General features: G+C 37.9%; 1 protein-coding gene across 7 annotated transcripts in view; it reads right to left on the bottom strand.

Annotated features, from left to right (window-relative positions):
* Positions 1–27,615, bottom strand: part of MYO16 (myosin XVI) — a 356,937-nt gene that overhangs the window by 276,803 nt on the left and 52,519 nt on the right. For 2 of the 7 annotated variants that reach the window (XM_031503852.3, XM_021545589.4), the window contains exon 1: positions 4,082–4,246. The exons of the other annotated variants lie outside the window; for them this stretch is intronic. In XM_031503852.3, coding sequence (XP_031359712.3) covers positions 4,082–4,109 — 28 coding nt within the window. In that variant the 5' untranslated portion in view covers positions 4,110–4,246. Of the gene's footprint in view, positions 1–4,081; positions 4,247–27,615 lie in introns of those variants that run through there. 7 annotated transcript variants of the gene reach the window in all.

Consider the following 27,615-nt stretch of genomic DNA (forward strand, 5'->3'; position numbering starts at 1 on the left):
GGTCATCACACATCCTGCACATGCTGCCACAGAGGTAAATGGTTCCTGTGTCACAGACCAGGTATGGGTCTCCAATTTTTCTTTTCAGGCTTCTCCTCTCTTATTTTGTCTAAACTACAGTAAGTCACTCTACTGAGGCACAGATCAAAGTTTCACAGGCTGTCTCACTGTAAGAAATCTGATACAAAGGTATCACGTGTTTCACCCCCAGTATTACTTCTTCATCCATGGGAGAATCAAGCTCAAGTCTCCATCCTCTGAAAACTAAAACTAATGTATCATATCACATCTTTCCCCCACCCTTTCCAAGCTCCATAAGGTTCAGGTAGAGCTACCACTTCATGGACAATCCTTGTCATGTAATCAGGTCCTGAAGGTAATAAGGGATAGATATTGAATAAAATTATTATGTTTATTTTCAATCTTGTTCCAAATCCTGGATTAAATTTTTCAATGAACATCTAACTAGTATTTCCATCCCAGATCACTGTAGGTATTGGTCTGTCACAGAGAACAGTTCAGTGGGTTTTAATTCATACAAAGGATTTAAAGGAATTGGAAACAGATAAACCAGAAAGAAGTAGAAGCTGATGTTCAGATTATATTTTACTAATGTTTGGATAAATTCAGTTGGCTTGGACTTCCACTGGGCATGATTATAACTCCTTCTAGCAAGGTTTTTATTCTGTTTGGACTTATGCACCTCTACAGCATTTACAGTGGAAATCAGACTCTGGAGTAACAAACTTAATCCTCCTTGCTAAAGTACTGTTTTTCTTAGTAACCTTTGCAGATCTCTCAGAGGATATCCAGAGCAAAGGTAGAAAACCACTGCCACAACACGCAAATGATGATATATATATCATAACTAGATATAAAAGAGACAGAAGACAGCAGCAAGGTGCTGCCCAATTTGCAAAATGACATTCATTTGTACAATTCTATCACACAAATCAAGATGAAATGGTACCCTGCAGCTGGCAGATCATATGTGATACTCTCCTACAAACCACTGTTCTCTTTTCTAAATACAGTCACAGGTTGCCAAGGATAAGCTACCAGCACAGACAGGGACAGCTCTGAGCAGCAGCAATACTTGGCTGCAAAAAGGAGATGGGCACGAGTAGTGACAACATGAGCTGCTCCAGCAGGCAGACACACATTCGGCTTAGTGTTAAATGCTGCAGGTGCCAGCTAAAGACAACATGATGGCTGCAGCAGGCACAGTTCCAAAGCATTAGTGGGATGAAAGACCTCCCTGGGCATGGTCACAGAAAATCTGGTTTGGCCACATAGCTACCCCTGCTCAGAGCAGGAGAAGAGTCAGTAGCACAAGTCTTACAAGGAGCAGCTGAGGGGGCTCGGCTTGTTTAACTTGGAGAAAAGGATGCTCAGGAGACACATTATCACTCTCTGCAATTGTCTTAAAGGAGGATATATTGAGTCTCTTCTCCCAGGTAACAAAAGATAGGACAAGAAGAAATGGCCTCAAGTTGTGCCAGAGGAGGTTCAGTTTGGATATTAGGAAAAATTACTTCATTGAAAGTGTGGTCAACACTGGAACAGTCTGCCCAGGGAATTGGTTGAATTGCAATCGCTAGAACTGTTCAAAACACAGGCAGATATAGTGCTTGGGGCTGTGGTTTAGTGGTGGATATGGCAGTGTTAGTACAATGGTTGGACTCCATGATCTTAGAGGTATTTTCCAACATTAATGATTTTTTGAGTCTGTAGTGGACTGAAGAGTTTTTAAAGTTGGATCTTTCCAGCCAGAAAAGGTTTGTGACTAGATGGTGACTTATATGGTGAAGCATATCTGATTTTCACAGATTTCTAATGGGAGCAATGCCATGAAAAAATGAAAGAATATTATTAAAATTCTACTAACATAATCAGAAAACAGCTATAGCCCTTCTCAGCTCAGATTCCCATATCTAATGCAAAGATTTAAAAAAAACCAAGATGCAAACATATGCAAAAGCTAGGTACATAGCACTATAGTTCATAAAACACTAGCTTTTAAGTCTCATTAATTTGTGCCTTTTAGATATTTCCTCTCTACCCAAAGTAGTCCAAGAGACAGTGCTCTGCTCTGGATCAGTGTCTTTTCTTTCTGATACAGAAATCATTGGTGAAATGAGTTGAAAGTGAAGTGGGGTGTGAAGAGTCATGTTCCAAGCACTGTGAGATTCAGCTGTTCTCAGCACATCTCAGAATACTGCTGCTGCTGCAACTGCGCACGCAGCCCTGGCCCAGCTTTGGTCCCAGCTGTCTGCCAAACACAAATATCTGCAACATCCTGGCACCTTAAGTCAGATAATAATGCTCAGGGGAGCATCGCAGAGGAAGTGCTTCTCCTTCACTAATTACAGGTGGAAATGGAAGCACTTCTGCCAATTCTGAGAAGCATGGGCAGTGAAAAAAGCTCCTGTCAGGTTCCAACCAGCATCCGTTGTCTTCTAAAGGACACTATTTGGAAAGAAAAGTGCTTTGTGGTAAAACACCCCAATTTACTGAGAATTCACTAATCAAAATTCCAAATCTGAAAAACAGGAAACAAATATTATTGACAAAATCGATGCTGTACATTCACCTTCCCTTCTGCTGTGTTTTAGTCCTTCATCTCTGCAATCAATGAAATGAACATCCCAATTAGTCATCATTTACTTCCTTTTAACAGAAGAACCTCAGGGTCATCCTCGTATCTTTCCTATAGTTTCACCTTAAAGTTGCTTATTTAGCATGCTATTGACACTCACATGCCTATCTAGATTTACTACAGTTTCACTGTAAGAGTAATTTAAAAGTGAATAAAAACCAAACAATACTTTTTTGACATCTTCAAGATAGTTATATTGCAAATTGCTCTTTTTAATTTTATCAAATCTCAATACAAGCTCAAAGATTTATTCCTAGAATGCACCTCTAAAACTGCAGTAAAACTACTCTGCTTCTCAGCATGAACAGGGAATTTTAACCCCCACTAGTATTAAAAGCAGTCCATACACCAGTCCCATTGAATGCAGACAAGAGGAAACCCATATAAATAATTTTTACTTGAAGTACTAAAATACTTTCAGGCCACCTTAATTTCATATTAAAACAGCAAAGAACCACATTATTTGTTTATTAACTGTAACACAGTGTTTTAAAAATAGTTTTAAAGTGTCCTTGGTGCACTTAAGTCATCAAAGACCACGATCTAGAAAGAAAAACCTTTTACAGCAGTCTGCTATTTGATATGTAAAAACTGTGCCATACTCACTAAAGTCGGAAGTTTTCTAAGTCCTTCAAGTAAAAAATATCTATGGCTATTTAACTACTGCTGGCTGTACAAAACAAGTATTTAAAGAATAATTCATTTCTCTGGTGTAAACCCAGCAATTTCCACTCAGACTCTGGATGCTTTCAAAGGCAAATCCTATAAGACTGAAAAATGTGCAGCTAGGAAGACAAGCAACCTTGAAAAAAAATGCTGTTAGGAATTTCCTCTGCAATGAATCAAATACATTTAGCATAGATCCCAATTTCAGGATGTCTTTAAGGAGGCAAGCTTGTATGATTCAAGGTTAAAAGTTCATTGTTATTTTTTTAAATCTGTCACAGCAAATAGCTAAATATTCTGACAAGGAGGGAATACAAGCATTTGTTCTACAGTAGATGATGAGTTGGACTCACAGTTATAAAGCTATTCTTATTTATATATCCTTGCAAAGTGTGAGAGCCATGTTCCAAGGTTGTCCTTAAAGGCGTCCTTAACATAATGCTGTCAATGACGTTTCTTCTTTTCGGACATTACATTCTTTGGTGATTAATTTAAACAAAAGTTTTAAAAGCTGATCATTATGAAGTTCAGAATGAGAGCATTATTAGACACACAATGAAGTTACCTCTGAACAGAGGAGAGAAAGAAACACTGGGTTCTGCCTATATATTCACATGCAAAGTAACAACTCCCCTTCCCCACTACTATGTTGACATCATGCAGCATCTGCATTCGACTTTTTTCATATGTAATGAAAAGACACACCTCAGAAAATAAAGACAGTTTTAAAAGCAAAATAACCATTTTGTTACTTACAGCATTTGATAAAATGGTAATGAGACATTCTTTCATCTCAGGCTGTAGTCTCACTACAGGTTTCAGCATTCTCTTCTGCTACAACTGTCATGCCCAGAAAATGCATTATTTAAAGCCCTTCCTCAGGTATCCAGTACACCTCAGAATACATTATTCAGCGTAGTTTCTGTTCCAGGATCTTGCAGAGGCTTCCAAGTCACCCTCACCCGGCTGCTGGAGTTACGATAAACCTCTGTGCGTCTTGAACCATGACTACTGCACGTGCTATTGTAGCACAATTGATTGACACCGCTCCAAATCCCACATCCCCAGGAATAGAAGGATTTAATTGGTGTGCACTTGCAGCCACATTCTTCCAGCACTGAGGTGTGCTGCTGCACTGCGGCTTTCACAGTCCTGCCAGTTAATGGCTTTTCAATAGCTTTCAAATGGCAGCAAACTAAGCTTGATGAGTGGGCTTGAATGAAATAGCAGAAAGGGGACCTTAAATTTTATTTGTGCATGTTGTTCATGTGCCAAATGCGACCAGATTTTTAGCTAGTACTAAACCAGGATTATTTTTAGTTGCCACCAGTTGCTGTGTGAATAGGAAATTGATATAGGTTTCCAAGAATAACCATCTTTTAGCATCACAGATCATTTTTCAGTATAATATAAGGTAAAAATCAGGATAGAGCTTACAGCCATCTTCAGACTCTCATGGTTTATGCATCAATTAATTTACATTGAACTAAAAACATGCTTGTGTGTACATTTCTTGATATGTTCCTGTTCTATCATTTCTTTGTATTGCAATGCATCTTTTTCACAGATGGAATATTTATGTAAGGAGACAAAAACTGCAAGCTCTGCATGGTTTATATCACGATTATGCGCATGTTATCAAAAGATATTTAAATCACTGATTGTAAGACAAAAAGCCTAAGAAAATGCATCCCTAAGAACAAGCCCATACAATTATTTATCACACTGTAGAATAACAAGTCAATGTACACTGACGCATTACCGGGTTTCAGATTAAGGGCACACAAAAGGCAGACCTGCATTGTATTTTAAGCACCCAGGCTGCAGCATCCTCTGAGAACAATTTCTGCATTACTTTGCCAGGAACAGTTACCCATGAATTTGGCTACTACTTCTGTGAGATAAAACCCATTTGGCTACTACTGTGAGAAACCTACAGCTGAACTGCAGTAAAATATTTTTATAGTATCAAACAATAATTTAAGAAAACTGTACTCAGTGAAGACCTCCATTTGCTTACTATGCATCATGCTTGCCATAGTCCACACTTCACTGAGTGAGAGCTCTTGTATAGCAAAACTGGCAGCCCAGCCACATTTAAATCTTTTATTCATCTGAAATGGTTCTCACCTACAATTTTGTATACATAACATTTTAACAGCTACAAAGTGTTAAAAGGACTACAAAGAAAAAAGGGTCTAACTAATTAGTGAGGATCACTAATTCAGATTCTATTAACTATTCTGCAAAGTTCCCATAAGAGAAGAAAGATATATATTCACAGGCTTCCAGTGATCCATTAGCAAAACCCTTAGGTGAAATCTTTCAGCTCCTAATAGCCACATATTTCACATCTGGTTAAAAGTCAAATATGCACAGAAATTCTTTTGGAGAAATAATTATTTAGGTGTTTTGGTTTTCTTCCTGAAAACATAGTTTTCCAGAAGAAAGCGAAAAAAAAATCAAGTAATAACCAGGGGGACACAGGGATAAATGATATAAAACACAATACAGTAATTACATTACCATGGAAACTTTTTTACTGGAAAGCTCAGAAGTCCAATGTAATTAAATTTATCCAGACTGTCCTTCACACCTATACAACACTAGGCCAGTTTGGGCCATATGGCTTATAAAATAAAAATACAGAGTGTTTTAGGAGGCAATGTTAATCATAGTTCATAAGCAAGTGTCAAGTAATCTCACAAAAAGGCCTTTGAGCAATACTTTTTGGTGGAGATGTTCCTGACAGGTTAATCTCTGGTGGCACTGTCAGACAAACAGGCTGACATGTCTAATAACATCAGGATTCACAATCCCACACTGGTTAAAACCAGGAGCACCTTGGTAAACAATGGTGAGTGAGAGAATTGGACAAATTATGCTTTTCAGCAGACAGACATAAAAGGGAGAATAAGTACCTGATTTTGGCTTGAACAAAATGTGAAGGAAAAGTATTTGGATCTATCTCATTTTAAATTGAAATATATGTGATTATGTATTGCATTGCCATAGAAAAAATTTTTGATGGTGGAACTTGGTAGAATTTATGTGACAGGCTAGACTACATCCTCCATCCTGCAAGGAATGAGAGAGAGAATTCAACAACACTAAGTACATGGTCCTGTACCTGCTTCGAGGCAGCCCCCAGAATCAATACAGTCTGAGGGATCAAGGGATTTGGAACAGCCCTGCTGAGAAGGACTGGGAGTTACTCATGCAAAGCTGGACATGAGCCAGCAACATGTGCTTGGAGCCCAGAAAACCAACTGTTTCCTGGGCTGCTTCAAAAGAAATATGGCAGGTCAAGGGAGGTGATCCTGCCCCTCTCCTCTGCTCTTATGAGACTCCCAACCCTGGAAATATTCAAGGTTGGGATGGACAGGGCTCTGAGCAACCTCAAGTTGAATGTGACACTGCTCATTGCAGAAGAGGCTTGGACTAGATGTCTTTTAAAGGTCCCTTTCAATCCAAAATGTTCTATGATTCTGCATCCTTTACAGAGGGTGTTTATGTGTGGGACAGGCTCTTGAATGCAGCAAGCTGTTGACTTGATAGTTGTATCAGACAGACTGGGAACAGCGCTGTCCTCTCTTTGCTGAGTTCTTCTCTCCTAACGTGCGCTGGTCCATGTCATCAGGGAGGAATGTGGGACTGTTTGACAAAGGAGGGTTGCACTGCTACACCATATTTTGGGTCTGTGCCCCTCATCTCGACTGTTGGACTAATCAAGTCCATGAGCAGCATGTAGCCACCTGCAGCAGGGCACTGTGCAATTGCCCATTCTCCAGGAGTCTGTATGCCAAAAATATGTGGTCAGTTACTCAAGTATGAATAACAGTCCCCAGATTAATGGAAAAAAGGCACACACTTTTCAAGAGGTGGCACCTGGAAGATGGCAACCTCAACCTCAAATCTTTTATTTTAGAAAACTGTGTGGTTTTATTTTTAATTTTGTAACATATCTAGTTTTATTATGTGGGTAATTATCATTAATGGGTTTTGAAAAAGCAGTGAAAGAAAACATGGAAAGCAATGTATATTGCTATCAGCAGTAAATTCTGACATATTGAAGGGCAACATCAAAGAGAATTAAGAACAATAGATAACTGCAAATGCAGAGATAGGATGAACCTTCAGGAGAAGGGGCAGCTGAACTTGAGGTAAAAGGAAGCCACAATAGGAATACTTAAGAAGCCAAAATCTATTTAACCTGCTGGAAAGACATTATTTCCAGTGCAATATTTTGCTAGGTTAGAGAGTAGAGGAAGAACAGAGAAGAAACCACTATGGTGGTGGGTTGTTGATTAATAAACAAAAATTTCAAGTATAAGGAAAGAAAAAAGAGTAAGACTTAGTTTTTTGGAATGACTCCGAAGGAGGGAATACTTAATTGTAGGTGATTTTAGAAAACAAATCGTACAATTTGGTTATTCACAAGAAAGGGATATTAGCCATGAACTGAACTCCAACAAAAAAATCAAAAGAGAAAAAACATATAAACAACTCTTACAATCTGACCATATAAACTATGGAATTATACACAGACAGGCTCTGAAGGCATTGCAAACCTACTTTCTGTAAAGTAAATGTAACATTGGCAAGTTTTCAATCACAGCTCCAGTGGTTCTCTAAAGACTACACCAGTGTTTAAGTCTACAAAAAGGCACAAATGCTCTTGAGCTGGGGACAAAGACTCAGTTGGTACTAAATCTGGTGATAAAACAGTTAACGTATTTGATTTTTCCAGCTAAGGAAAAATATAGATAAAAGAGAGTCAAGGTCAGAAAACAAGCTCTTCTGGAAAAAATCTTTGCCACCTCTCCCTACAGAGAGAAAACAGCCACTTTCATTCTTTGTAGAAATTCAGCATTCAATGAAATTACGGTTATTTAAAGAGAATCTTGGAACCAGTCAGCCATCACTAGGATAGTTCTATTTCTTAGGATAAACACCCATCTAGGGATCACCATCTCAGAGTAGACAGTGCTTTCATATCTCAGTTTCCAAGGCTCAGACTTAGAAATGCACCTTTGAAGTTCTTCCTAAAACAACCCAGCAAACAAGAACACTTTAAAATAAGGTTTAAAATAAAATAAGAACTGACACACTGTCTTGTACTCATGTCATGCAAATATCTTGTTACTCTTACAGTGTCTCCTGGTGTCACAAACAACTGAAAATTTAATAATTTTATCATCTTAGTATTTTGCAATTCACATGTAACCGAAAGATTTGATAGAGGTATGCAGAACTATCCAAAAGCAATTTGAATAATGAGAAAAACACCATGACTACTGGTTTTAAATACATGACAGATGCTCCCCATTTATCCATTTTTGCTCAGTGCAGCAAAGCTTGTTATATTCCTTCAGATGTTACAACTTCATTGCACTACTTATGGGTTTAGGACTGCAGACAAAAAAGGTGGAATGCAGAGTAACACTGACATGGCTCATTGACAAGTGATACTGCTTAGCAATCAAACCTTGGCCGTTCTATCCAGCTGCCAACAAGCCACTCTTCAGCTAACATCTGGTAGCTCTATGCTTTATCAGGAAACTGGGATGAGCCCTAGCAGATGCAGATACTTAGCAAGAAGGACTGTACTAATTTTCTCTACATGAGTCACAGCAGAACAAAACACAGCAGTTTCTCCAAATAATTTTTTCTATGAACTTGCATGCCAGATGGATATGGGGTTTGCTACAGAGATTGCAACAACAAATCAAATAGAATCATTCAATCAATTTCTCAGTGTGGTTAACCACTAGAGGAAAAGATGAGTTTTTGTTTTCTCTTCCCTTCCTCCAACTTTTGCATCCTTTCGTTGTTTTCCCATGTCACTGGAAATGCCTTGGTTTTTCAGGAAGCCGGCTATCTTCCCCCCCATTCCTCTACTTAAGAGATTGAAAAAAAGTGAAAAAAAAATCCTTTTTCTTCTTCCCTATATACTGTCATAACTGAATGTACATGGGTGGTCTATCCTGTAATTATTCTTTAATGAATTGAAAACAGGATATTATTACCCACTACTGATGAAGTTTGCAAAATTACCTGTAGAAATCATGTGCCATTTGAAAGTATTACTTCATGCCACACCCAGAATAAGAGCTTTTCAGGCTATGAGTAGGTCGGTCTGTCAGTTCCTTAACTGGATGAGATAAAGAAGCTCTCACTTGTTGTGGGAGAGCCTAGAGCAGAGGTAATAACAAGGCCAAATACAAGAAGAAATCCCAATAATCTCCGATATGGTTAGGCTTATGTTTGGCACCGGTAGTGACTTGATAATTAACTTCTTCACTACAATGTGTGAATATGCTTTTTTAAATTAGATTTCTTAATATATTTGATGAAAGACTGCTACCAATTGAAGCTGCAGACATTTTATATGCAAAGCCCCTTATGAGACTGAAAAGATACCAGCAAGATATGTTAAAATGGTAAGCAGAAAAACATGACAGCCATAACAATGCCCAGACATAAGAAAAAAAAAGAAAAAAAATCCATGAATTTCCATGTAATAAATTATTATATGGTGAGATAGATTTTTTTTTGTTTGTTTGTTTAGGATATTTGGGAAAGAAAGAGGCAAGAAGATTAATTCAATTCAACATGGAAAATGTACTGCTATCCTCTTGATGATTAGCAAATGTGATGACCCTGTATCCCTGATTTTTTTTTATTGGTTTGATAATTTTAAAACTAGGAGACAAATTATTACAATACTATTAGATAAATAAAAAGTCAAGAGTAGACCAGAGGAATTGTGTATCCTGAAAGGACTGCAGAAGGAGTCTTTGAGATAGAAGGTATTCCTAATTTAGGAAAAAAAATAACTTGGGCAGCTGCAAAAGCCAAAGAAGTAAGTGATAGAATAAGACTCTTCTAGGACTTTAGGACAGCACAGATTACAGGGTGGCAATTTCAAAAATTTTAGAAATTCCTCCAGTATTTGGTATCACAAAGGGGGGAAAAAAAACTAATTAATGTTGAAGATTTGTAAGGGGTGGTGAGGTGTTAGTATTTTAAATTACTCAACCATGTCATTCAAAAAACCTACCAAAACAAAACCACATGTACCATATACAAGTGCTATAGACCAAGACCAAAAAGAGTTCAAGTTTAAACTGAAATTACAAGATGCTAAGGTTCAGTAGATAAAACATGAACATTGGACAACTGACAATTATTGTGCTGAAAATTATGATGTACATAACAGTTTCAATATAGACACTGTAAGTAAAATGCAACATTATTAAATTATATAAAAAATAATCTGAAAAGCAAAGACTAAATTTAGGTAAAGAAAGCTACCCAAGGCTTATTTTGTTTTCTGATTTTTCTACTACATTTTATCTCACACAAAATACAATATCACTTCCTTTCCCCAGTCTTTCTGCACTTCTTTCTTCATGTACTCAGCACAGGTTGTTAATGCATATTTGTCTTACACTGTTTTCTTATGAAGCACAGAGAAAAGGGGAGGGAAATGGTACAAGGTATGGAAAAGGACATTTTAATTAAATGTCACTTTTATTAAATTGACAGTGCTGCTGTATGTGCACAATGTAGCAACATGCAGCTGGGGTGATCTCTGCTTCTGCACCTTCTTCACTTTCTAATGCACGTATTTACTTATTTCCTCTTTCTTCTTTGTCTGTGTTAACATTTAAAGAATGCATTATCCTGACCACAAAGACCAGGTGAGAGTCCAGCTTGATAAGAATAATAATCAAATCAAAGTGTATGATGGTAAGAACTTTTGACATGACATAAAATAATATGATCTTGCTTGAAGATGATATGGAGAAGTCCATATGCTCACTGAACAAGAACAGCATGCAGGATTTACTGCACTCTGCACAAGTGAGAGATGAAGAATCTATTGCGCTCTGCTTGAATATAATAGAACTACATCTCATTCTCAAACTAGCAAATAATGGATAAGACATTAACAAGAACTAGACAGCTGCTTTGGAAAGAAAGGGGTAATGAGAAAAATATATGAAGAAGCAAGGAAACAGAGGTATAGTAAGATGACTACTAAAGGCACTGATTTATAGAGGTGTCCAAGCCACAATGAGAAAGAAGAAAATCTATATTATTTTAATTACATTATCTGAGGTCAAAAAAAAGGGCATTCAGTGAGGCAAGTTACAAACAAAGACAGTCAGAAAGACAGTGGAAAAGAACTGCTCCAAGTAAGCAGGGGACAGGTCACAGCTGAGATGTCAGTGATCAAGAATAATAAAAGGGAGGATTCCCCAAACATAGACTGAGAATGATATGAAGAGCGCTGAAGATTAATCAATAAACACAAGATGCTTGATAATCAGTTCCTTCAAACAGAAATAAATGAAATATCCAGTTCAGATCTCTGTGTTTTGTACAAACATGAATAATAAAGGCAAAAGCCATCAAGTCAGCAAACAGCTGGTTTACACATGACCCAGTAAAGAGTAAGGCACCTTTGTACACTTACTGCACATATCCCTAGAACATCAATAACCATCAGCACATGAGCTAGATTTTGTTAAAATTCAGACAGCTGAAACACAGTTTTCCTATTTTATAATAATATACTATTTGTGTATTTCGTTCCCCATGATCTGAAAACCTGTGGAACTTATTCTTAGAGTACATTCACTTTTTTCTCCAATGGCTGGCTGTTCATATAAGCAGAAGATTTATTTCTTTGCTCTCAAATAAACTTACTCTTTTAATCAAACACTGTATTACAAAAGTAGTTATTATTTTAGTTTTGTTTTCTTGAAAATGCAGTAGTAATTAACTTTAATTTCAAACAGCAAAGGACACATGAGAAAGTAAAAAAAGAAATGTACAAGTATAATAGGGTAAAACACATCCATAAAAAAGAATTATCCAGCAGGGTAAATCATGGCATCCCAACCAATTTATAAGTTTTGTTTGGTTTTTTTTAATTGGCTTTTTTGCTTTAATTTATAGCAGATTTTTCCTTCAGAAAGAAAAGAAGCAACCAGCACCTTGCCATCCTGGCAGAGGGCAAAACTGCACAAGAAATAATTTCTTTCACCCATTAGCCAAACTACCTTATGCTGAAATCTCCATGGATTGCTATTTCTAGGCTGTAAATTCTTAGAAGAGAAAGCCACACAAGTTGGTGTTGACTATAAATCATTCTTTGATTCTTAGACTTTAACCTCAAAACCAGCAGGAGTTCTGTCACTGCCTTCAAAGGATGCAAAGTGAAACACTTAAAAGCAAATGACCTAAGATTATTGGAAAATTACATAAATGAGCTATCTTGGAAAAAATAATTAGCAATTATGCATAGCACACCAAGACTAATTTGCTTAACATCTCCCAAATGCTTCTGTTACAGTTGGTGTTAAATGGAGACCATGCATTTATCCATTTCTCAGTGTCTTTGTCATTTCAAAACCAGTTTTCCTTATCATTGCCAACACATTTCTGTCATATTTGAGGACAACATAGCAATAGGTAATGCTAATTTGACTACAGAAATCAGTGAGATTTTTTTTTCACCAAATCTAAGCTCAACTTTTTATTGCCTTGGCTGAAGTCAAGAGAGGATCAGCACTTTTAACTATCAATCCTTATGGATATTCCATCTATGTAAATCAAACATTTAGTTGGCATAGCTTTATTGACTTAGGTTCTGTATATCTTAAGAAGAAAAATAATTACATCTGCTAAAAAATATCAACATTTTCTAAATATAACTATAGTGTCTGAATATAACACATTCACAGTATTTGTAAGGACAGTTTTGAATTAGAATGCATTCAAATCATCAGAAGCAAATTTCAAAAATGGACTTTGAACATATGAAAACAGCACATATTCTCACCAACAATAAGATGGAAAGTTCAAATGCTTTGTGATATTAACATGTTTTTATTGAGTGTTTCTGACTTCTTTCTCCTTTTGATTAGAATACTATATAGAATACAGAAGACGAGTTATAGATAATTCTTTGAGGTTCAATCTAAAATGCATAACCACATTTAGAATGCTTCAAAATTGGCATAGCTAAAGAGTGAGTTAGCAGGGTCTTTCGGAGACTAACTAGGGAGATCATATAAACTATATAAAGGGTGATAGAAAAATATGATTAAGTAGATAGAGATTATTTCACAGTGAGCCTGGGGTGACAAGATAGGTAAGAAGATTTTCTTCTCTGTGTTAAGGTGCTGATGATGGACATATGAAGGACAGCTCCTGATGTGCCAAAGGGACACCAGTCTCAGAGGTTTGAGGGACTACAACTCGGATAAGTGACATGAATATACCCCAAAGAGTTATAAATGTGATTGTGACCCTGGCAAAGACAAAAAAAACAAAAACAAAAAACGACAACAATAATGATAACAATAACAACATAAAGTAATCAAAATGAAAGTTGGTGCAATCTCACTAATGCAATCTGAGACATTAGGCAAAAAAGTAGTGCCCTTAACAGTGCAGCTCAGGAAATTGGCAGCAAATGAAGTGGATAGAAGGAAGGAGGGTTTTCAGATTTCAACCTTCTAATTTTTCTTGCTTGTTGTTTCTTTCTTGGTATAAATATTTGAAATTATAACCTATTTTGCATGTTGTATTTTTGTTTACAATTATCTGAAACTAAAAACAAGTTCATGGTAGTTAGCCAACATCAAAGAACTTCACATTAGTCAGCACAAATTTGACTTTATTACAGGAGGTAAAAGCTCTCTGTTGAGACTTTAGTTGGCCCAAGCTGCCAGCATAGGTAAGCACACCTCTACAAGGAACTGCAGCCCCTGGCTCCCCAGTGATTCTCCACCTGTAAACTGAGAGCCCTGCAGCTCCCCAAGATGCTCTCTGACATGTTGAAAACAATAATAATGAGTGGGAAAAGACCAAAAATTAGTTCAAAAATGCTTTCCTTGAAACAGATGCATGAAATGAGCAAGGTGCACTGAGATAGTTTCAGCAATTAAATAGAAAGATCCTACTACTCTTCTCCAACAAATGAACCAATGATAAAGAGCTGGAAGCTACCACCTTCTTCACAGACCTTTTCTTTCTCTTGATTTTCCTCACATTGCTCAGTGGAAAAAGAAATGCTTTCCTCCCCAAATATGGCTTTTTAAAGTCCAGTTTTTAAACAACTAGTGCTGGGGGTTTTAGCTATTCTCTGATTTGAGGCAGTTTGTATTGCACTCCTCTGGCTTTTTTTTTCATACGATCATGTCCTGGAGAGTCGACAATTCTTTTTTTCCTCTTTTATCAGCAGGATACCAAGAAATGGTGATAGAGAAGAATGCTGGCAGCAGTGAGGATGACTATCAGAGAACTGAAGGCAAGGAAATGAGAGGGCAGTCAAGGTGCACTGCTTCCAGTCTTCCTGGTGAGTATGCCCTCAGTCAATCACAATGGAAGAGAAAGGAAAATCCGCAGCTGCTCGCTCTGCCCCCCCACCAGCTGCTCCAAACACATCAAGGGTAGAGAAAGCAGAGAGAAGGGTGAGCAGCTGCCGTCAGCTGTAGGGCTCTCACAAGCACATCCATCAGACCAGCTCCAGTTGGCCACCCCTGTGACACAATCTGGGAGGGCTGCCCCGGGATGGCAGCGTCAGAGACAGCAGCCCTCAGGTGCTGGCTCAGCACACACAGGGGCTGCTAACACAGCAGCAGCTCAGCGAGGGCAGGCAGAGGTACAGCAGAGATCTGCAGTGCTCAGTGCAGCTCTGTGTGCTGCAGACAGGTGGGAGCTTATCAGTCCTTGACAATGATGTTTGATGGCAATCTTGCTGAAAGATGGAGCAGACACCTGTCCCTACCAGACACCTGCTAGGGCAGTGGAAGGCTGGAGCACAGGAATAGGCAAGCCTGAGTGACTGCAAAAGGCCTTGGTGGATAAGGAGAGGCAGAGCTGTGCCTGACTGAAATGAGATGGGAGCTGGACAGCACAGCAGTGCCACAGCTGGGGAGCTGCAGCAGCAGTTTCTATCCTGATTCAATTTTTTTTTCTTCTCTCCAGTGAAAATCGGGGGGAGAGAAGACCAGATATTTGAAAGCAGTAAGGTGAAGAAAATGCTGCTTTGACATACATTAGCCTGAGACAAAGTCTTTGACTTTGCATGATATCGCCTTACACATTAATAACATTTTCTTGTTCAAGCTTCATTTTCCAAAATGTCTCTTTAAGTCTTCCAGAAGCCCTTAGCTTGATGCCTGCACTCTGATCTTTCAGTGGTTTGGTGTCATTGAGTTTTTAGTTTTATTTTCTTCCTAGTATCCCTCTTAGCCAAAGAAGGAGGCAGCTCCTCCCTGGTAAAGAACACAACACTTCTGCTTAGCTGTTTTGGCCACTCACTGTGTGGCTATGTACCAAGGTCATTCATGGAATATTCCTGCAGATTACAATGTTAACTTAATAACATACTCTCCTAAAAATGAGCATCTCTACAGCACATTTCCTGTATCTCTTTGGGCTTTTTTATAAATATTCATACACATAAATAACAAGGAAACTCTTAAACAAAACCTGAGGACAAAATCTCTTGTGTTACTTGCTAAAACAGTAGGTTCGTTGTGCAGAGAGGATTTGCTGGCAAATACATACAGGCTACTGTTTGAATAGGTAATGTCATGGTCCATCTACTGCTCTTGGATGACCCAATTGTACTTATTTCCCTGTAGCAACACCAAAAAGAACATCAGTGTTCATTTTTATAGAGTATGAAGTATTCAAGAAGAAAATCAGTGTGGGAGCTAGGCTATATTCCTTTCAGTTTCTGTTTAGATCTACATCTGAAAGGAATAATAACCCATCAAGGAAGACAATTTAACTATGACAATACTGAAGTTTTGAAAGGCAGCACAAAGACTCTCTATGGCATTGCAGCTTCTCTGTTGATAAACTAGGTAAGGAAAGCCTAGTTTTTTTCAGATGATCTATGATTTAACTATACCTGAGAGATGAAGGACAGATGGTTCACAAATAAGATTTACATTATTAAGGGTTGGCTTCACAGCACAAATAACTGACACCAGAGTTTTACATGAAAATGGTATTAAAATGTACGGAGATTTCAAGAGGAGTACTAAAGAACTAAATCACATTTTACAGGGATCAAGTATTATCAAGAGGACATTATCTTCAAGAAGCTGAAGGCAAAAAAATTAATAGGGAGTGACATATAGAAGACATATTGATAATCACAGAAATTAATATGTAAATCATAAGCAATATAAAGGTGTACAAAAAAAAATTGTTATGCTGCTAATCCAGTGAAAATGTCCCTCTTTTATTAGCCATGTGTCTGGAAAAAAAAATAATTACCCTGAATTTAAGAGGAATTTAAAATTATTATTTTAATATTTTAATTATTTTAATCCCTTACCATGATTGGGATTTTTAATTTCATGGATATGATCTGGTCCACAGGAAAAGGATACTAGGCCTGAAACTTTTGTTGGTAGAATCTTTCTTCCCGCTTCTCTGAAACTTACACATCTCTTCATGTGTCTTCCACAGAATTTATGATGAAATTTTTTGCTTCTATCCTTAAGGAACAATGCAAATGTTTAGATAATTTTACTGATGTGGGGATCATACTGGGTGTTGTTCCCCTACAGTCCCTCTGCCTTGCCTGTCAACAACACCAGCACATGCAGTCAAGTATCTTCAGTCAGTTAAGTTATTTACTTCTGCATAGAGAAGACTGCTGTGAGTTGAGTACAGCTTCTTCTGGTGCAGGTATGAACATTTGCAGTAATAGGAGAAATGTCATCAATGGGAATATTTCACTCCACAATAATCTTGGAACAAAACATGAAAATCATAAGCACAAGGACACTACCCATATATTTAGAGAAAAGATGGGATTCCAATGGGCTTCAATGGTATCTTTGACTATCTGAACAACTTGAAGAGCTTTGAAGAAGCTTTAATTTTCTGAAAACACACAGGTTTGTTAAACACCCAAGTGTTCTTAAGCAAAATCCCATATGTAGAAAACCAAAGAAAACACCTGTAAATTCTGTAACTTGATTTTCTAGCTTTATTTTTTATTATTTTAAAATGAATAAAAAATAATTTCCTATTTCAAAAGTCACTTTATGAGTCCAATATATGATCTGTTCCTATAAAATATACAAATAGCTCTGACAGTGGATGACCACCATCACTTATTTGCCACGAATCTAAAATACTAGGTATGTTTTACCCATTGCTGTAAAAATTAAAATATTTTAAAATATGGATTTCAGATTATTTGTTATATTCCATTTTGTACAGAAAGCACCAGACATGACTCCAGCTGGTAACAGAAGCAATACTACTTCAGTTTATTTGACACTTTCAGCTCTGCCCTTCAGGTGTCCTCAGCCTGCTATGTATGTTCTTAAGCATAAGAACTGAAGTTACCTCCTTCCAGAAGCAACACTCCTTCATTCAGCATCCCCTGCTTATTTCTCTCATGTTTAGCACCCTTCAATTCACAAAGACTGGAAGAAAATTACAAACCACCATAAAAATCAGTACATTTGCATTTCATTTCTTTTCCCCTCATGTCTGACATTGCCAATATCTTTAAACCTGCATAAATTAATTTGCTTTCATGAATTATTGTCATTTACAGTGTTGACAAAGAATGTTTTATCTGATGGGATAGAAGTCATTACCACATGACCAAAGGAAATGTTCATAATCGAAAGGACAAGGCAACGTCAGAGACTTTTCTACCTGACTAAGAGATTATTAACAACCCTTGATAAGAATCATGAATGGTGCCCAGAGAGAATAAGGAGAGATGTAAGAAGGAAAGAAAGATGTGCAAAATTCTGAGAATAAAGGAAAAAAAAAGCATATGAGTGAAAACTTCTTTTTAATACACTTCATCAGAACAGGGATCAGGCCATTAAAGAGAAAGAGATTTGTCTGCAAAGACTAGAAAGAGACCTACAGGAAAGAAAAGCCTTTTGAGTAATCCTGTCTATAATGGGTCCATGTATTGGGAAAAGATTCTCTACCTCAGATCATTAAACTCAGACTTTTTAGGATGCTATTTTTGTAAAAGTGAAAGAGTTATTTCTAGTTTGTTCTCTGTAAGACTATATTATTATTAGAATATGCAATAACAGCAAAAAAAAAAAAAGATAAGATACTATACTGAAAATACATGGGCAATTATTTTATTTGGAGTATATTACATTGGCAAGAATGCCTGGAATTGTTATGTACAGTATACTGGAGTCAGGATATTATAAAATCAAATAAGTCATAGCAGTAAACATATGGCAAGAATGCTAACATGTACTGCTAAGGGGATTAGGTACAGCCTGTACTACATATAAAACCTTGAGAAGTTATTTTACAAATCAAATTAATTCTCAATATTTGCCCTTATATAAACAGTTTCTAATTTATTCACCTGTTTTTTAAATCAAAATCTTTTTACAGCTAAAGAATTACAATGGAATGTATATTCAAGAATGGCCTTATTGTGTGCAGTCTCTAGTGTGAAATTCCCACAGATATGAGAGGTCTGGGGTTGTGAGGGGAGCAAGGTCAGGCTGTGTAATCAAAAGTACAGAGATATCACCAGGACACCAGCTGTGCAGTGTAAAAATTAGATAATTGGCTTTAAAGTGAAAACATGTAACTTTTTGGTAAAACAAACAGCAACTCCTACAACATAACCTTGTGGCTTATTGAATTTTAAGCAGACATTTAATTTTAAAACATAATTACTAAAAGCCTGAATCAGTGTCAAGTAAAGTGTCATGAAAATGTTTCCACTGGCTAGAGGGTGTTGGATCCAGTGCAAGGTTTCTCAAATGTATTATGTGAGCTTAGCAAGCACAGATACTGTCATTAGGGATATGTAAAATTAAAAGTTATGTTAAGGTCAAGGTGCTGAGATCTGACACAGTATAGAAGGACTAAAGGTTTTGGGGGAAGACACAACTTGGATTGGGAAGTATAGGGAACACTGGTATCTAAATAGGTAGATAAAAGGTTCCCGAGATGGAGAACCTACTCCTCTTGGTCTGAGAACGTAGAGATCTATGGGGTTAGATGAACTCTTTGATTTCCAGATCTGTACAGGGCACAACCTTGATGCTTCATGGAACAAATGATGTGTATTCACAGCAGTTACATTCTGACACTTGGTAGGCTTGGTACAGGTGACAGCCACCTGAAACACATTGTGAAATCAGTGAAATCACCTTTCCAGACCATGTGAGTCTCTACAAATGACACTTAAATTGTTTTAGAGCCAGGATGCAAGACAGGGTGATGAGGCTGGTTACTGGATTAGTTACTGTTTGGATGTCATCTTGCAGTGGCATTTAGTACTTTTTTCCTCAATTCCTTTGCCATCACCTTTCTTGACCAGTAACATTGTCTGAGTGAGGGAGATAGAAATGATTGTGCTAAATGATAGAAAATGTGTTCCTAAAGTGTTATAATCTCAAAAGAAGACCAAAGTCTTTATTTTAGCATGAAAATGAAAATGTGTGCCCTGGACCCTGTGGTCATTGGTTATGGTAGCTGTGACATACTTAATGTATTTTGCCTTCTGGTACCTGCCCAAAGTTATAGCCTTTCTTCAGTTCTGGGATCCTGTGCACCAGGCAAATCTGGCAAATGAAATAGCACCAGCAAAGTCCGGTAGAGAAAATCCATTCCTAGGACAGAAGGAGACTGATGCTACTAAAATACAGGTACCACAAGAAGAAAAAGGGAATAGGGACTAGGAGTGTGCTTTTGTTCTTCAAAGCCTGAGACTGGTCAAATCAGTACAAGCTGCTGCACTAGGTTTAAGTGCTCTGGCAGGGTGCTCTGAAGGTTACTTCAGCATTCCCAAGACCACCCAAAACTGTCTTAGCAAACTGAAGCTGTTGGCAGGTGGGCTCATACAAGGATGTTCTCCTGAGTTCAAGGGTAATAAAGATATTAATAGAAGCAGCATAGAGGAAATGTACAGCATGTGGTCAGTTCTCCAAGGCACATGTCACATGCTTTTCTCTAAGTCTGACAGGAAAATCTGCAGCACAAGTTCTTTCATGCCACTATGCTGCTCAGAAAATTGCAATTAAAAAATAAATCTAAGAGAAATACACTCAGTTACAGTTAAAGAAGTACTACAGAGATTTCAGGATACACACAAGCAAACCATTATAAAAAAAACCCTAAAAATACATATAACAAAGTAAAATAGTAATGCTCACCTGCCCAATTAAAAAGAAGTTTATAAACTAGTTTATTAAACTGTACATTCAAATATTTGCTGGCTATGTTGGCAAGAAAATAATTCTTGATCTTGGTAAGACTTGAATGTGGTCTAAAAGACAGCAAGAAATTATTTAAAGGGAATATAAAAATCAAGGCAGAAACAGTGTCTATATAAATAGACACTCTCTATAAATACAATTTTAAAAAATACCCAGAATCCTGATTACTCATTACAAAGTATACATAAGGTAAAGATTAAGAAGAATGGATTTAAATATAGCTGCCAAAACAAATACTAATTATAATGTTTTAATGTTAATCTCTCTGGCATAAAAGGACATGCTCACAGAAACAAATTTTCATTGCCAAGTATTGATCACTAATGTCGTCTTTCTGGACTTTATTTAAAACATGTTTCCAATCACAATTTATTGCAGCAGCACAAGTTTTAGTTAAATGTCAGTTGCATGATTTTTCTCCCAGCAATCAACAAAATCCATTCCCAAAATCCATTCTGGTAACTCATCACAGTACCACTAAGCATCAGATATGGTTTGCTTTTGGGCTAGAAGCCACTTCTATAAGGACAATTTCACAAAAGGAAAATATCAGTCCCTTGCACTGTCATATCTGGGCAAACCCCAAAGTTGCTGGACTTCTATATCACCTTTAAAACTTAATTAGCACTCATGAAAATAAATAAGTAAAAAAACACCCAAGTCTATGACTTTCCTGAAATTCATGTCTTGGAGACTGTTTATGAAACTAGATGTCTGACCTATAACTTCAAGTAGAAGTAGTGTTAAGTCTTAGGAAAAAATTGTGTGTCTGTATGTAACACTATAAATACATAGAAGTGTGTGTGTGGGGGGAAGTAGATATGAAAGTTAAATTAAGAAAATTGAGGGCTAGTTTTTGTATGAAAATTTAATATAGCATAAGAAAGAAGCCTCACCAGGAAAGGTCAGTGTTTTGATGTCAGACAGACACATCTATACAGATAGCACCATACACAGAGATTACTTTCTGCTTAATTTACAGATAGATCAAAATACAGTTTTTAAAACTGGCCTTTCACTATCAAGAACTGTAGCTGATAGCCATTTAGATATCCATTTTAGGAAGAGGATAAGAAGAAGTCTGGTAGGGTCTTGGGTACAATGCCAATTCACAAAACCCGGAAAATTTTGCGGAAACTTCCATATATAAAGAAACCTCTTTTTTGGAAAGGATTTCAGGTCCCAAAATAGATTTCCTGGTCAAAACACAACAAAACACCAGAACAGACAATGATCAATATATATGACTTGGCTGCAAGAGGGGCAAAGTTCTATCAAAAGCCTGCCAGGTTTCCTGCCAGCTTGGCTGGTGACCTGAAAGGGAACAAAGCCTGCAGTGTCTCCAGGCAGTCCTGCCATCTGGACTGCCTCCACATCATGAATCCTGAGGTCTCTAGTGACTGCAGTTCCAGGAAAGCCCTCCCACAGAGGCATCTTGCAGGTCACTGTTTCAAGAATTCCCTGTGCTGGACGTCCTGGCTCCCAAGACTGTTTGACTCCCACTAGAGATGACAATGAGCAAGTGGCCTGAGAGAATAAGACAAGGCCTGAGCCAAGAAACTTAGTCTTGGGCTTGAAGTTTCCTACAACAACTGAACAAATTATCTTATTCCCAAGTAATTTTATCCCTTCTGTGGAAGGCTTGCTTCTGTATGGTGCCCTTTTTTGTAGAAGAAATTTCTGGAAAAAAAAAGTTTCAATGGATTATTCTAATTAAATTTAATCCAAGTTAAATATTATATCCATACTGTATCCCTAACAGCATCACTGAATCACAGAATATGCTGAGTTGGAGGGGATCCTCAGGGATCATCAAGTCCAACTCCTGGCTCTGTACAGCCACAACCCTAAGAATCACACCCTGTGCCTGAGAGCATTATCTAAACACTTATTTAACTCTGTCAGGCTTGCTGCTGTGACCACTTCCCTGAGGAGCCTGTTCCAGTGCCCCACCACCCTCTGGATGAAGAACCATTTTCTAATACCCAATCTGAATCCCCCTTGACACAACTCCAAGGTATTCCCTTGGGTCCTGTCACTGGTCACCACAGAGAAGAGATCAGTGCCTGCCCCTGCACTTCCCCTCACAAGGAAGCCGTAACTGCAGTGAGGTCTCCCCTCAGCCTCCTCTTCTCCAGGCTGAACAGACCAAGTGACCTCAGCCCATATGGCTTCCCCTCAAGGCCCTTCACCATCCTCATGGCCCTCCTTTGGACACTCTCCAACAGTTCAATATCTTTTTTATTGTGGCACTCAAAACTGCCCCCAGCACTGGAGGTGAGACCGCCCCAGCTCAGAGCAGAGCAGGACAATCCCCTCCCTTGCCCAGCTGGCCATGCTGTACCTGATGTCCCCAGGACAGGGTTGGCTCTCCTGGCTGCCAGGTCACTGCTGGCTCAAATTCAACTTGCCACTGACCAGGACCCCCACGTACTTTTCTGCTACACTGCTTTCCACCAGTGAAAAATTTCCATTGTGAAAAAGATGGAAGATCACGACAGTATAGCAAAGAAATTCTATTTGCATGAATGATACTTTTATTCTTTGTTCAATGGAACAAGAGGAAATTATGCCAAGACCAATATACAAACACAATTTAGAAAACGGTCTGACAATCAGTTTCTTCCTTTTCACTACAAGTCACTACAGCCTACCAGTACCACCCCTCTTCCATTTAGGATACAAGCATCAGTCAAAGCCTTTTCTGCAGGACTGCTGCAAAATGGACATATCTTCACAGTAACGTGGCTTGGGTTTCACTCCTTTTCAAAATCTAGTAACCATTTTTGTTAAAGTATCCCAAGCCCAGCTGTTTAGCTTTCATGTCTATCAAGGAAATAAAAAACTTTGGTAGTCACTTTGTACTCTTAGAAATTATCTCTGGCCTGCGGATTTTTTCTGCTCTTTCTCATTACCTGAACAGGATAATAAGTATGTGAAACCTTATGGTATTTTCTTACACAAAACATTAAACTCTGTTCAAACTAGAAGACGATATGCCTATTTTCAGATTTATATCACTTTCAGACTCAAGTGAAATCACACATTCAAATGAAAATCACTGCAAAATCTGAAACGGGATTTAATTGAAACTTGGGAGCATGTACATATCCCTTCTGCAAGATGCCTGAGGCCTTTTTTTCACACTGTATCCCATCAGATGCTTCAGCTTGCAGTCTGTTTGTACACCCATTAAACTTTTATTTTTGGCTGGTAATGATGTCCCCACATACATGTCCCCACATACTCCAAAAGTATGTTCAGGGTTATAAAAAGATCCTCCTGCTTTCAGTGAAAGAATATTCAGAAAGAGCAAACATTAAGTAGCAGAAGAATGAGAAAAATATACCCCATCACCACAAAAGCTGATTATTATTAAACACAGGTAATCATATCCATTTCAAATGGGACTCCAAGAAGTGATCAAAGCCACAGTGTATGGAAGACTGCAAGCACGGATGGGAGAGCAATCTTTTACCCTGATGTGCTGGGTGTCTGTGTCCAAAGACATGACAGTGTGCTAGATATAACCAAGTCCAAAGGGTGAAACAGTGAAACTAAACTGAACATAAAAACCTTAAACCACAGCAGAGCACCTGCTTTGAGCTGCATGCCCAAAATCAAATCAAATTTGGGCCTCTGCCTATTTCTAAAAAATTAACCTGCATTTTTCACTCCTTCAGCCAACAGACACCAAGTGTTAACTACTGCACAGCTATGAGGGTTTAGTATGTGGGATCCTCTGAGCTGACATGGTCATTGCCTCTTTTTAGCTCATTTTCTTTGCCAGGACCTGCTGCCAACCTGCCAGAAGCTGGCTGTTTCAGCCCTGCTATAGAGACAGTTGCCAAACAGCTGCCATGGCAAACAGCATTCGAAACTCTACTGCTGGTGAGTTAACTATACAAGTATTTTTAAAATATGGGAGGGGTGATTTAAAACTATGCATAATGCAGAACCACACACACACACTTATGTTTGCACTGGAGTTATCATGCTTCGGAGATGCTTGAAGGAACGTTAGGTCAGCAGCTATAACAACTCATGTCATTTGATTTGCTGATTTTAATCCTCATGCAATGATAGATATTCCTTGTCAGATGGCTTACTATCTATTTTCCATCCTGTGTTTGGTAAATTGCAATGTAATTCTCAATCCACATTAATTCTATACCACAGTTAATGACAAATGAGTTAATCATGATGAAATCTTTACAGAGGTTCCTTTGGGTTACCTACTTAAGCTACTGTCAGCATTACACAGTCATCACACTCAAATTAAAGGATCATTATGGCATATATTGAATATTTGGCTGCACAGCAGGTAAATTCTGTTCAAAACATCTAGGATGCTGAGAAACAGTCTCCTTGATCCCCCTCTCCAAAACAGCACCAGCAGGAGAAAACCCAATGGTATTACCACATTAAAATATTCCTAGAATGACCTGCTTTATATTTACTTCTAGAGTGCTCTTGAGACTGCTTCCTATTTCACATCAGTGCCCAGTAATAATATGATCACTTAGTACCCAGTAATCATATCACTCTTATGCTGCCACTCTTACTGCCGCTCCCAATTCCCTGGTGCAAAAGACATTATAGCCTGTACTGCAACAACCCCAAAAGAAAAGACTGCATGTTGTTTCTTTTTGCTACTATCACCAGCAGTTCTATCCTGACACACTGAGTAACTGGATGCTGCACAAAACACAAAGTCTGTTCTTTCTTCTGCCAAGTGTCCTCTGCAAGGCATGGTTAACTGGAGGTGCACTGAAAATGTTCCATGACACGCACTAAATATTATCCTTAAGTGCAATTCCTAAGAGGCAGGTTACATACACAGATGACTGCCCTCAAGGACCTCCAGGCAACACTCCTTACAACAGCACAGAAATAAACACTAAAATCCTCAGTTCTTGGGGAAAAGTTGTTCAATTATCTCAATCCTTAGGGGACCATGGTATAATGTAACTGTATGCTTCAATTCACCTCCCTGTATACTACTGACTTCACCTACTCTAGATTTGTACAAAGAAAAAGGTAGGGTATAAATGTCAAGACAGCTTTCTGTTTAGCTGGACCACACAGAAACCATGACAGTGGTACAAATCAGTGGAGGGAAGAATTGGGATCATACCCATACCTAACCCATTCTGAATTCCACAAAAGAAATACCCAGATGCATATAAAAGTAAATTCAGGCCTCTCAGGGCTCATATTTTTTATGACTCCCATTGAAATGCTTTGTATCTGACTACAGATGTAGGCTAGGGCCTTTGGCTCCTTGGAACACTAGCAGCTGCTTTGGCACCTGCTCCAGCATCAGTGCTCTCCACTTCCTCAGAAGCCAGCTTTGCCCCACTCACAAAGCTGCTGCCCAGCTCCCCTGGGACACCCTGCATCCATTGGGTAGCCTGGTGCCCACCTCCCTTCCCTTGCCTGGTACAGCATCATCTCCTGCACTCCTGATGACTGATTGCCACTCCTAAAGGTCTGAAAGGTTATTCTGGAAATGAAGAAGAAAAATCCCCACAGTGCTTCAAAGTATAGCAATATACTATGCTATACTAATTAACCTTATTAAATCTTCCTGTGTCACAGACAGCAAACAGCAACAGTGGAGGGTAAGAGTAGAAAAGTAGAAAAGGTGAGGAGCAAAAAAATAAAACTCAGTGCTCTTTTTTTTATCTCACTTTGGAATACCCTCCAAATTAAAAAAAAAATTCTCCTGATAAGATTCCATATCAAGAGGAAGGCCATACTGAATTAGCTTATGATTCAGGTGCGGCAGAAGTACTTGGCAGGAAGGAAACAGATCAGCTAAGAAACCAAGGTGAGTGATTTCTCCTTAAATACAACTTCAGCAACAAGGTATGACTCTAATCAGAATTGAGTTTTTTGAGAATGTCACACTTCAATACTTCTCCTTTATGTAACAAATATTAATGCATTTTAAAATATATACGTGTATGTTTGTGGGCATTTTATTATTTTGAGTTTGTTTCTTTTTGAGGCAATGTTGAAGCACTGGGATGAATCTACTATGAACATTACAGCACTCTGAAAAAAATATTGGCTTAGAAGTGACCCGCTTATCTGGGTGAGTGGATTTAAACAGAACACAAATATTCCCATTGGGAACTACTTTTGTGGCTTAGCTTGAAAGAGTCCAGTGCCTGAATCTTGTTTAAAAAAAAAAAAATAGACCAAAGTCAAGAGTAGTCAAAAGAGAATTTAAAAATAAAACAAAACAAAGACACCCAGCATGACCCATGGACTGCCCCAGAGACAGTTTCACAGTATTCTACAGTCACACTGTGACATACAGTCCTAACACTTTTCATTAACAAGAAGATACTATTTTTTTTTTGTTCAATTGTGCCAAAAGAAGAAGAGGAAGTTTTAGCTTTGAAAACATGGCTATGAGTCCCAAACGGAGCTATAGCATGAAGAGCACTGCTAACACAATTATACCTGCATTAGAAGTCTACTTTAAAAAAACAAACAGCCAAGAAACCAAAAAAGGAAAAAAGGACCAGGAGATGAACTAACTCTTTAAGGTGAGTGAAGTACACATGTAATCACATAGCCATTGAGAAGTGACATCACAGAAAGATAAAGTATAGAACAGGTAAAAGATCCTTGATTTGGAAAAAAAAAAACAAAACCAAAACCCTAAATCTTTTCCCTCATTAAAAACAGTCTTGCAGAAACCGTCTTACTTTAAAGCTCTTCTGTTTACACAGTATAAAACTTGCATGTCCTGTATTACTGGTCCACAGTTTTACAGCTATCAAAAATATTCTTTTATGAGTTTAAAAATCCAGTAACATACAAAATTACTTATCTAGATGTGAATTTATTAAATAATAATTATGGAGTGAACATCATAAGCCAATGTAAAAACACAAGCTTTTCAGCTTGCTATCTAAAAAAAGAAAATGGAGGAAAGTGTTTGCCAAAGATGTGACAAATGTGCTTTTTCTCTGCTATTTTTCTACAAGTATTATTAACATA

The sequence above is a fragment of the Lonchura striata genome, chromosome 1 (assembly GCF_050655825.1).
Source record: "Lonchura striata isolate lonStrDom1 chromosome 1, ASM5065582v1, whole genome shotgun sequence".
NCBI lineage: Eukaryota > Metazoa > Chordata > Aves > Passeriformes > Estrildidae > Lonchura > Lonchura striata.